Below are 12,561 nucleotides of genomic sequence, written 5' to 3'. Positions count from 1 at the left end.
GTACAGGAGGGTTCCAGTTCAAAAATTCCATGTGGAAGCTTTAAAAATGTAAATACATCACATTCTTGTGAAGTATAGCTGACCAGTCCAGCTCAGTTTTAAGTAACACAGAAAATTTAAATAGGGGAAAGCTCTTGAGACTAGTCCTATCAGTACATTTGTAATACCCTGGAAACCGCCACATCCAATGGAAAGGAACCATTTTATAACATCAAGGGGGGAGAAAAAAAAAAGAAAAAATTTGATCATTTTTATTTTAATTGAACTTCATACACATATCACTTCCTCACTTGTTGGCCTCCTTGTCGCATGTCCTGCAATAACAACAATATGCATTTATTATTAAACACAGGACATATTTAAAGATAAAAAAACATGTTTGATAAATAAACTGAACAATAATAAACTTACCTGAACTACAAAATTATTCAGAGCACAATAGCAGTAAGGATATTATTGCCAACAAGTTACAACAACTTAAATGGCCAATTAACTAAAAAGCTTAACTAGCACACTACATATTTTTCTTGTTGTCCACATTCTTACCACTACAACCATACAGGTCTTGTCACAGGAAGTTTTTGCTCAATCTACAACATTATTCTTGAAGTTACCAATATCCAGTTTCACAGCGGTATTACACAGTGTAAACTACAGTAATTTCCAAGAATGACTGCCTACTGAGTGCATAGGAACGCAACAATACATATCGAACTTGCAACTATGTTGACCATATCACTGTGGGCCCAAGTTATGGATATTGTTTAGTGTTCACTAAAGCAATGACAAAAGACCAACATTTATTAAGTTACAACTAATAAATTAAAGTACTAACTTTAGTCACCAGCCATGTCGTCTTCATGCACTATTCCTCACTGTAAAAGACAATGGGAAAAATATTTTCCCACAGGTACACACTTGCTATGCTGGTCAAAAATATCAGGAGTGTTTGGGGGGGGGGGGGGGGGTCAATTTTTTCCCACATTGTGGAAATACAGGAACTGGAAGGGGTAGAGTTTGTATCTCCTGACACCTCTGCTTTCCTTGATGATCTTACATTTCCACGAGCAAAGGGTGTTCTGAGTGGATAGATGTACCATCCAATGACATAAGCTCAACAGGATCATTCACAAATTTAAGTTTAAATCTATCTTTCTCTGAGCTGTTATATGACAAAGCCATCTGACTTTCATGCCTGGCCATCTAAAGCACTTTGTCACAGACTGAAGTTTTCTTCTCCCTTGAATCGCCTAACTATAAAGCACTTTTGAGATTCTCAATGCTGTCAAATATCCAAATACGTTCAACTTCATTTTTTCAACAGTAGTCCTCTGGTATTTCCTAGTAGTGCTTGGTCTTTACTATGACACTTCTCTGAAGAAACTGCACACACTACATTTGTGAACTGAGTTTCAGCAGCTGTCACTTGTGTGTAGAGTCTTACACAACAATGAACTAAAGCTTTCCTTGGATAACTTTTAAGAGTCAAACCACACATTCTTTCCTACAGATGTTCTTGAATCACTGAGTGTATTACTACTGCAAAGGAAAATCAGCACCCACAACTTTCTTGTGAAATTTCACCAAGTTGAGTCCACAATGTGTTATGTAATTCCCACCATCCTCATTTGGAAGCAATCTGAAGTCCTAACAAAAATTTCAAATGACTTTCAACACTATGTAACTGAGGAATTAAGACAACTATATGAGACTATAGGCACGCAAAACTGCAATGCTTTTGCTCACTTTCATTCAGGACCAGAAAAACTGTTCCCTGTGGCAACACAATAAGCATTACCATAATTTGCACTACCAGAGTCGGATGTTGGATATATATCAGTAGGGGCTTCGATAGGCAATCATTCTTGGAAATTACGCAAACTAGTTATCAAAGTTTAATAATATTCCTCTTCAATGCGTAATTAGCAGTGTGGAGGCAGCAAACAATCACATTCACTCTTTCTTCCATTCCCTCACCAACTGGTTTTGCCTTCATTAGTCTGGCACCTTTCCTTTACCCCTTCCTATCTTGGGTTTGTCTTTGACCCAATGAAGAAAACAGTTTCAATCTCCTGAAAACTAGTTTTTCTTTGAATTTTGTGTTCAGAGTGCCAATTTTATTGCAATTCAACACAGAAACAGATCCTTTTGTGGTAAATCAAGTTCAGCAGAAAAAAACTGCAATGCATTGCTTTCCATGCTGCATAATAATGTGTTATATACTTGACACTGGTTATAAAGAGTGCCTTGTACTTTATACTCATACCATCTTCCCAGCAAATCTAAGATTTACCACCATTCACATACAGTTGCAATACTACTGAATACAACAAGTTTATAAAATCATGAAATGGAGGTAAGTCACAGACAGGCTAACAAAAAGACTGCTACGCAAGTCAAGTTTCAGCCCTAAGGCCTCCTGAATTAGACAACATATACAAATTTGCAAAAACAAAACTCACACACACACACGGCCAGTCTTGCTGCTAAGACCAAACTCATTCACAATCCATCCCAGATTTTTCATTGCATAAGGCCATGCAGTGGTCCCACTCCATGTATTTCATATGTTACACATACCCACAATGTGCATCTAAGTATTCTACAGTAGCATTATGTAGTCACATTTGTTAGCCTTAACAACTATAAGAAATTTTTATCTTCCAACCCACCTAGACCATGAGCTATGCTTACAGATCAGTTCTACTGCAACCTAATTACGGGATATGAACCGAATAAGAGAATGCAATAAAAGCAGAAGTGTAAGGTACATCTAACTGTAATATCTATGCAGATTAATATTCACACTGAGAACGAAGATATTCTTCCTGAAACAATAGTGTGCTACACATTAAAGTATGACACATTAAAGTCAGAAAACTTACCCTTGGGAATGTCCTAATTGGTGGTGTCCGGATGCGCCTGTCTGCCTTTGAACGATTGCGCACAACCTTTGAGTGGATGGCACAGGAAACGCAGTAGTGCAGCTTTGCATACAGTTTTGGTAACTGATATGCTATTGAGATAGTAACCAGATACAGAGAAAATTAAACTTGATGACAACAGCACTAAACAGTATTCAACATCAATTGCAAAATAGCAGCACTATCCTACATACATAATAAACAAGATGCACCATATAAAATGAACCACAGAAAACTTATTACAAAAATGGTCATGCTACAACAAACTACAACTAAACTATCAAAAAACAAATAAAGTCTTATCAGAGAAAAAGATACTGTAATAAACAAATTGAGATTGTAGGGGAGCAGTTACGAGTAAGATACAACACCTTCAGTTTGAGCAGAGAAGTTGTCAAAGGAACTACCATAATGATCAGTCCCACAGAATAAGTGGGGCATATTGATGTAAAATTACCTGTATTACAACTATAGAGGTATCTGACTGCTGAGGGAATTTGTGGGGGTTTTGGGCAGGGATGTTCACAGTGGTCATTTAAACACCAACCTCAACACTGATTTGCCATGAAAAACAGTGACCTGCCATGAAAGAAACTGGAAAACAAACTGAACACTTACAATATGTACTTTGGTTCTATACAAGTTTTTTCACTCTAGGGTGTATTGTCTGACATCTAGATTATACCGGATGCTAAGAGTTGTGGGTTATGTCACAAGAAGAAAAGTAACAGTAAATTAAGTCTATATGAACATGAAAACTATGTGGCAAAGTATTAGAAATAAATTACATTAAAACCAATTAACTGATAAAAATTATGAAGTCTTTTGATCGCATTTCTCGAGATTCGAACCTTCCAGATGCCCGGTTTATATGCTGACCACTATGCTATTAACATCACACTGCACAAAGTAGTTGTATTTATGACTAGTAACCCAGTCACAATAATTACTTGCAACATTCAAATTTTGGCTTCACATAATGTGTGGAGCCGATCTTTCGTGATTATGACAGCTGTATAACTGACGTTCTATCATTTTTGTGTGTGTGTGTGTGTGTGTGTGTGTGTGTTTTAATATATGAAATATAAGGGGCACACCAAGGATTTGGGGCCCAAACACATCAAAAAGCAGGACAAGGAATTGGAAGTGAACTGACAAACCTAGTGTCAATTCCGGCAAACCATTCAGGTGTAATGCTAAGCACTCTGGAGGAAGACAGCTACAGCACACAACATGTCAACTATCAAGTAATCTATGGTAACAGTCAAATTACAGTTTAAACATCACATGATAAAAGCAGATCATCACTTTCCAACCTAACCTAGACCTCTGGCTAGGCCAGAGGTCAGCATCACAAATGCCAAGATTACAAGCGGTGTGCTGAATACCATACACTAGCCAGAAGCCATACAATAGCACAGATAACATGTAATGAACTGGACCATAGACTGTCAAAAAAAGACAAAAACAGATCTTAGCTGACCTAGGAGTCACACATTTCACAGATACCCATCTTGGAGACAGAAAATGCCTGGAAAGACTAGTAAATAAAACTTAGTTTAAATATGATTCACACAATTTATTGTGGCTAATTACTATCTCAACTTTAAAATTGTATCTATTACAAATGAAACTTATTTGTAGCTGACAAATGCTTTCAATTATTTTGCACCTGACTCAGTAGTTTACACAAATGCAAGGAATAAACGAACTTATGACTTTACAGTCCTATGTATTGTAGGGGTTAGATGATAGAGCCCAATCACTGACAAAGGCTTTCGGGTCATTCCATGACCAACTGAGCCTGAGGCTTATTTTTTTGAAAAAGTTCCGAATTTAACAATGTTATAGTTTTTCGAATCTACAAAAGTTGAATTTTACTGTCCTGAAAAAATTATAAAAATTACACAATTAGCTGAGGAAATATAGTTGAGCAAAGATGGCAATTCTACAGATGATGATGGAAAACAAAAGGTTTGTTTTTTGTGTTGGTAGCTGTTTAAATTTGGGTTGCAGTGATTGTTGTTTTAACTGTTAAATTTCAAGAGCAGAATCTTATCTTTCTGACAAACTTCAGTTTTTAAAGAAAGGTAAGTTATTAAGTATGCAGCTAATTCACAAAAGTTACTATGTATTTAGTGTCCCACCTGTGACAAAAAACACGAAAAAGTTTACCTTCTAACTCAGCAATTATAGTAATTCTATATATTTTAGGTTAAGAGTAGGAAAAACAAAAACATCCAATTAACCATAAGGCACCTTTTAAGTTGTAAATGATCATTTATAAATGTTAATAGAAATTGCGTCCCACCCATGACAGTGTTTTGGATGTTACTCAAATCTAAACCATTTAACACTTCTTGTTATTGTTAAGTTAAACTGGTTGATATAACAAGTGCTTCAATGGTTTACACTAAATAAAAACTTACTATTTATTCAGAGAATGGGGAAAACAACATCAGCAGAGCATATGAGAAAACTTCGAGAAAACCTGACGAGAGAGACCAGCAAGTACAACGTCCATAAAGAAAAAGAAAGAGTGGGATAAAAGAAGGGAAAATATGAAAATGAAGGTATCCTCCAGTGAAAAATCTTTATTGGAATATCGAAAGAAGGAAAGGAATCTGAAAGAAAAAGGAAGTACAGACAAACTAAAATGCATATTAATTGAAGATCAGTCTGAGACCTGTATTTCACAGTTAGGATCATATAAATGTCCTCAGTCCCTTGGCAAAGCTGTTTCTCGGGTAAAGAAGGTGCTTCCTTCAAGCCCCTAAAAAAACCAGCAGTAATAAAAAAACTTGAAAGTGAAAGCGTACCTAAAAAAGGTAGTAAAACAGATTTTCCCAGTAGTGAAGAAAACGTCTCGTAAACTTACAGGTGATAATCTGCTCAAAATACAAAAATTTTTCACAAATGATGAAATCAGCAGGCATACACCTGGTATAAAGGATGTACAGTCTATTGTAGACCACGAAAGTGGGAAAAGAGTTAGCTTGCAGAAACATCACTTGAATATGACAGGTAAGGAAGCATTTTTTCTTTTACAGCAAGACAATCCAGATATTGATACAAAGATTTCAAAATTCTACGAGTTGTGGCCTAAAAATGTTCTAACGTCTCAAATGCTTCACAATGTATGTGTGTGCAAATATCATGCAAACTACAACTTCATCATTGAAGCCATTCACAAAAAAAAAAAATAGCTAGTTTCCCTGCAACTCACACTCACCTTATAAATCTTGTTTGCTGTGATGTAGAAAGTGAGATATGCATGACAAGTCAATGCAAGAAATGCATAATGAATCTGCACACATTAATAGATGGAAAGTTTGATTTGTGTGACATAATATCTTGGAGAAAATGGACCGAACATGAGTGTCACCCTAAACAGACTACTACCAGTCGAACACTGAAGCTCTCTCTGAACTTCAGTCAACTAAAAACATTGAAGGAGCACTTCTTTGTCAACAGGATGCAATCTGGAGCTTTCAAGACTGTGAAAGCATCAGTCAGTGATGAAGTGATATTGGAAATAGATTTTGCAGAAAACTATGTAGCACTGGCACAAGATGAGATACAAAGTGCCCACTGGAGTCATACACAGATTACAGTGGTCTCTATTTGTGTTTGGATGAAAACAGGGCTACAGTCATTTGCAATTGTGAGCAATGAACTGTGCCATGACAAACACTCAGTTCATGCATGTTTGAAGATTATAACAAGTAAGCTGAAACAAGAGCTTCCAAATTTGACCTCAATACGAATTTTTTCTGATGGTTGCGCAGGTCAATTTAAGAACAAATTCACCATTTCTAACCTCTGCTACATGATGCAAGACTTTGGAGTGTCTGGAGAATGGGTTTTCTTTGCAACATCAGATGGGAAAGGCACAGTGAAAGGCATTGGAGCTGTAACAAAAAGGGCTGTTTGGAATTAAGTTAAACAAAGAAAAGTCACCATCAGCAATGCACAGGAATTTTTAGACTGCCAAATCATATGTTTCTGGAATAAACAGATCATATTGATGAAAACTGAGATCTTCTGGATGGGCAATGGAAAGCTGTTAAAAAAATAAAAGATATTCACAGCAAGCATTTCTTCAACGGTTACATTACCCGTAACCTAGTATGTGGTAGAACTTTCCTAAAATCAAATTTAGAGAAAGTGGAGGTTTTTCCACTTCACCCAACATATATTCACTAATCTACAGATTCCGAGAGGAGTGATGAGGAATCATATCCTGATGTCATGTTGACACCCAATTCCCAAGAAGTTACAGGTTCAGAACCAGCTGTGGAAAAAATAATGCCAGGAACACTTATTTTAGTTAAGTTCCAAACTGCAAGAAAGAAATCCACTACATATAGATATGCTGCAATTGTACAGAGAAGTGTAGAAGAAGAAGTGTAGAAGACAATGGGGAAATACAGATTATGTGTATGCAATCTGTTGGGGACTCAGCAAAGGTAATCAAAGCTGACGAGCAGGATGTATCCTACATATAGTTTAAACAAGTTCTCTATTTTCTCGAAACCAAATGTCAAACATGTTAGGGACACCTTATATTATGAGTTCCCTGGCAATTTAAACATTTTTGAAAGTGGGTGAGAGGTCAAGTGTATATTTTTTCATAGTGGTACATTCTTAAACCGAAATAATTAAGTACTCAGAACTGTAAACTAATACTATACCAAAATTTATTCTATAGGTAACAAAAATGTTCTACAAAGTCATTAAAACTTAAAGTGCCCTCTAAATATATGCTATCTACTGATTCATAGCTAACTGACATAATAAAATCAGTTTAAATAAAAAAAAAAAACAGATTGAACTTCACGAGTCCCACCCATGACAGTCTTTGACCGCAATTATTGTAAGCAAGTATTACTAATCTAATATTTATTGATATTATGTCATGTAGAGAATTGTTTTATTAATGTGAATTTAAAAAAAAGTGCACAACTCACATATTTCTTCTAAAATGTTGGTGGTTATTCAATGCTGCGTCTATATGCTGTCCCACCCGTGACAAAGTTTTAAAGATGAATAACAGCTCAATTTGTAAACTTCTGACATTCAGATTTAAAGAGAAGGTAAAACAATTACTTGTATGGCAACCAGTCAATCTTTAGGCCCACTTTATTTCCATTTATACTTTGTTATATCAGCATCTGACGGTTGAAAAACTTAGTGCAACTGTCCCACCAGTGACAATGGAATCCCCCTTTCATATTAATATGCAGAGCTCCCCAAGTCCAAAATTACTAGCTTTGTATCCAAAATCAATACTACCAATGTGACACTACTGCCAAAACCCTATAGGAACAGCTGTTTAGTAAACGCTACAAGCAGTACTCTATTGAGTGATCAGTTCTTTAAGCACTGTTCACTAATCAAGTCTATATCTCAATATTACAGGCCATTCTTTACCACTTGCTGTATTTACAAGTTACCACATATCCCAATGAAGTCAAAAGACTATTTCCTGTACAATTCCAAAATCCTGTAAGTTTCCGAAAGAATACCTGGAAAGAGAACCAGCTGACTGCATCTATAAAATTCGCAACAGGAATTTACCACTTGGAACCATAAACTCCGAAAATAATGTACACGAAACTACAGAAATAAATTTAATTTAGCAACCTTTACTTCTCGATTTACTCGTATAAGCAATGAGGCTATAATTCAAATTTTGGGAGCCCGACTATCAGTATAGACGGGCCTGGGCACTTGCAAATAGCAAAAAAACAAGATACCAACATTTCAAACAGTTCCGTGTGGCTCAATAAGCCAGAATGTCAAGATCAGCTTCGTATATTATGCTACATTTTTTAAAACAAATTACGAGTTACCTGTGTATACACTAGCTTCTGTGATATCCCTTACGGCCGCAGCTTCAACAATATTACGGATCACGAACTTTTTTATGGCTTTGTCTTTCGGTACACACCGCGCACAATTAGTGCAGCGAACAGGATTCACATGGCCTCGACCATGTTTCGATCTTCCACTATTTCTTCTCTTACACGTCTGAAAATGAAAAACATGTTTTATAGCTGCGTGTATTGGACAAAATCAAAATCCGTATGCCTAGGTATTAAAATACATTACCAGCAGTAACACCTCAAACACCTTACATCTCGTTGGTAAATTGAGAGCAATTAATATAAATACTACCAAATAAATATATTTTTCAACCTTGGATCACTTTTTCGGCAGTGATACTGGGAAACAAAAGATCCAAAATATACCATCACAAAAGTCGATGTACGAAGAAAATGTTAGCATTGTGTGTTTAAGTTCATTCGAAATAGGCTAGTCCTTTACAGGCCCACAGATAGTCGCATATAACGTAATGGCTACTGTCTCACATATCTTTCAAATTAGTCAGTAACAAAATTGTCCTCTTAGAATGCCGTAACTTACATGTAACACAGCAATAGGAGAATTAAATGACTTTTGGAGATAAAGTTATACACAAATTAAAAGGCTCAACTATTGTGAGGTTAAACAACCACACGTAAGCACATGGTCATATTATTTCTTCTCCTGACAGGGAAAACAAAATTAACCACGTACACTAACAGTAAAAAACTCACACCAGTAAAACAAATTACTTATTTAGCGCTAACACATGTAAAATGCACGTGTAACTTACCATATTCTCCAACCGCAAATTTTACACGCGCACTATACAACAGCGAAGAATATCAAAGACCAAACAGCCCACCGAAGACAAAATTTCTCAAAGTTACTGCAATACAGCTCGCATGCCGTGGTCGATGGTCGCATAGATAGGGTAGGAAATTCTATGGAAAAGAAACGCATTGGACGGGAAACAAATGTTTTCACCAATATACAATATCAAGAAGAGTCAAAAAATAATAAGGAAATATCGGAGCTGAGGACGTGGTAACGTCTATTAATAAATCTGAAATAACGATGGGACAGGCACACTATGAAACAACAATTCACACGGGCCGTCATGCCACATCACGGAAAAAAAGTGCATTTCAAGCGCTGATATCCACACAAGCTATCAGTAGACTGTCACGTCAAGGTTTCTCGGGAAGAAAGTCATGACGGAATCGTCGTCTGCTAACATCGGAAGTTAACCTGTTTCCCATCTTCATCACCCATGTTGTAGTACCACATTTTGTGTCTTTGTTTCGTCTTAACCTTTACTATACGAGTATTATTGTGTTATGCTTTTGTGGCAAATTGCAAATGTGTTCCTCCACGTGGGCACCGATATCTGTAATAGTAAAATTGTTATGTTTTAATATATGCAAATAAGAACATAAATAGTGAAGCAATTTTCATTAAATAACATTTTAAGAGAAAAATGAGCTCTGATTAAATAACTGAGGTCTAAGGATGCCAAAAATACAATTGTTCATGGCATTATTAGTTAAATAAAATAAAAAACGTAATGGATATGGTAACGTGTTCCCGTATAAATATTGTTTGTCATGTTTGTATGCATCTATCTTCGCTAGCAAAAAAATGTGTATTTCTTTCTTTATTTATTTTTTACTCTTGGATCACTTTTGGCAGTGATACTTTGTATGTCATGATATAAATGGATATGTTAACAATATTTGCTGTGTACATAAAAACTTAGATATATACATTTTTTCAGATATTTGTAAAAGACATTAAGAGTTTACACCATTAAAATAAAATTACACTTATCAGACAGAGGTCAAAGGAATATGTACAATTGTGCTTACGTACAGTGACAGAACGTTGTATTTATATTATTTACATGGAGTTTGCAGAAGAATCTCTTATTTAAGAATGTTTTATACTTGCATCTAAGAAACTCATTTACACTAATACACTTGTATCTAAAAACTCCTTTACACTGTAACAACAAACTTAGACCAGATGACCTTGTGGTTTTTGTTTGAAAGCATACAGTGTTTTTAAGTTCTTGATACTGCTTAGATGCTTGATATGTAATACAGATTCAACTATTTTTTAAGATCTTTGTCACGTATGTCTATTTGAATACATGTGACTATTATCTTTATACCTAGTACTAGAGCTATATATATTTTTTTCTCATCACAGTTGTAGGTACAGGGTGTTTCACTAAATGTGTTTGCCTCTGTAAGTTACGAAGTAATAGGCAACGGAAATATTTGTTAGGGTATGTCACCATAAGAAATGTTACACTGTCTGTGGAGCTGTGAACATAGTTTATTGTGTTTTTATCCAAAGAGTTACAGCAAAAAGTCACAATTTTTAAATGGAACAATAGTTGTTTCTATCATTCACTGGAGTCAGTAACACCAGCTGTGTGTACATGAATTTAAAATAGATTCCTATTACTTTTAGTTTGGGAGCTACAACCCTTCAAAGTTTCAGGGGCAGATACTACACGCTGTACATAATACATGGCTGTATGGTGGGTGATGCGGTCGCTGTTGTCAGTCTGACATCTGCGTGGTGTATAGTACACGGCCACAGGTTTCACCTGTACCACCTGTCACGGATCCAGGAGCTGCATGGGAACGATTTCCGTGTGAGAATGTGAATGGGCCTTGCGTAATTTCACACTGAAGTCTTTACAAGGTGTTATGTTCTCTGATGAGTCCACGTTCACAAATTATGGTGCAGTGAATCGCCAAAATGTGCACTACTGGGCTGCAGACAATCCTTGGTGGTTATGACCTGTCGACCGTCAACATAGGTGGTCTATTAATGTATGGTGTGGAATCCTTGGGGATGAAATCATCGGTCCATACTACTTCCAAGTACACTGACAGGTGAGTTATATCGCGCGTTTATAGTCGACAGTTTGGGTGGTCTCCTTGAACACGTGTGTCTACACACGAGAGTCCATATGTGGATGCAGCACAATGGTCACCCAGCCCATTCTGCACTTGCTGTTGTGGAAGAACTAAACAACAGGTTTGCAGGAAGGTGACTGGGGCGCCATGGTCCTCATTCATGGCCCGCAAGGTCGCCCGATATAACACTATTAGATTTCTTTTTGTGGGGATATCTGATGGATAGTGTTTATGTCACTGAGCCCACATGCCCAGATGATCTAAAACGGCGCATCGAGGACGTCTGTTGCTCCGTGACACCAGCGATGTTACATCTCGTCCACAGATCCTTTAGAAGGCGCATTGCATTGTGCGTTCAGGAACATGGACAGACATTTGAACAGCTCATTTAAATCAACTTCCCGCCGCCAGAACAACCATCACCCACCACACAGCCATGTATTGTGTACAGCGTGTGGTATCTGTTTCTGAAACTTTGAAGGGTTGCAGCAACCAAACTAAAAGTGATAGGAATGTAATTTAAATTGATGTATACACAGCTGGTGTTACTGATTCCAGTGAATGACAGAAACAACTATTGTTCCATTTAAAAAATTGTATCTTATTGCTGCAACTATTTGGATAATAACACAATCAACTATGTTCATAGCTCTGCAGACATGTAATGTTTCTTATGGTGACCTACGCCAATAAATATTTCGGTTGCCTATTACTTCGTAACTTACAGAGGCAAACACATTTAGTGAAACACCCTGTATATACTTTCAGACACATAATTTTTTCATATGTGTACAGTGCAGGCACTGTCAGTATTTTCAATTGTTTCAATATATTTC

The 12,561-nt window shown here is 36.5% G+C and overlaps 1 protein-coding gene across 1 annotated transcript; it reads right to left on the bottom strand.

Moving 5' to 3' along the window:
* Positions 1-236: 236 nt before the first annotated feature.
* On the bottom strand, positions 237-9,739 carry LOC124777546 (40S ribosomal protein S26). Its single transcript, XM_047253003.1, has 4 exons — positions 9,586-9,739; positions 8,780-8,957; positions 2,886-3,016; positions 237-314 (listed from the first exon to the last, which is right to left on the bottom strand). Exons 1-4 carry the CDS (start codon positions 9,586-9,588, stop codon positions 279-281), a joined length of 348 nt encoding a protein of 115 aa, XP_047108959.1. The 5' UTR covers positions 9,589-9,739; the 3' UTR covers positions 237-278.
* Between the last annotated feature and the right edge of the window lie 2,822 nt (positions 9,740-12,561).

The sequence above is a fragment of the Schistocerca piceifrons genome, chromosome 2 (genome assembly GCF_021461385.2).
Source record: "Schistocerca piceifrons isolate TAMUIC-IGC-003096 chromosome 2, iqSchPice1.1, whole genome shotgun sequence".
NCBI classification, from domain to species: domain Eukaryota; kingdom Metazoa; phylum Arthropoda; class Insecta; order Orthoptera; family Acrididae; genus Schistocerca; species Schistocerca piceifrons.
The sequence above is the reverse complement of the archived record's forward strand: the minus strand, read 5'-3'. Positions and strand labels throughout refer to the sequence as shown.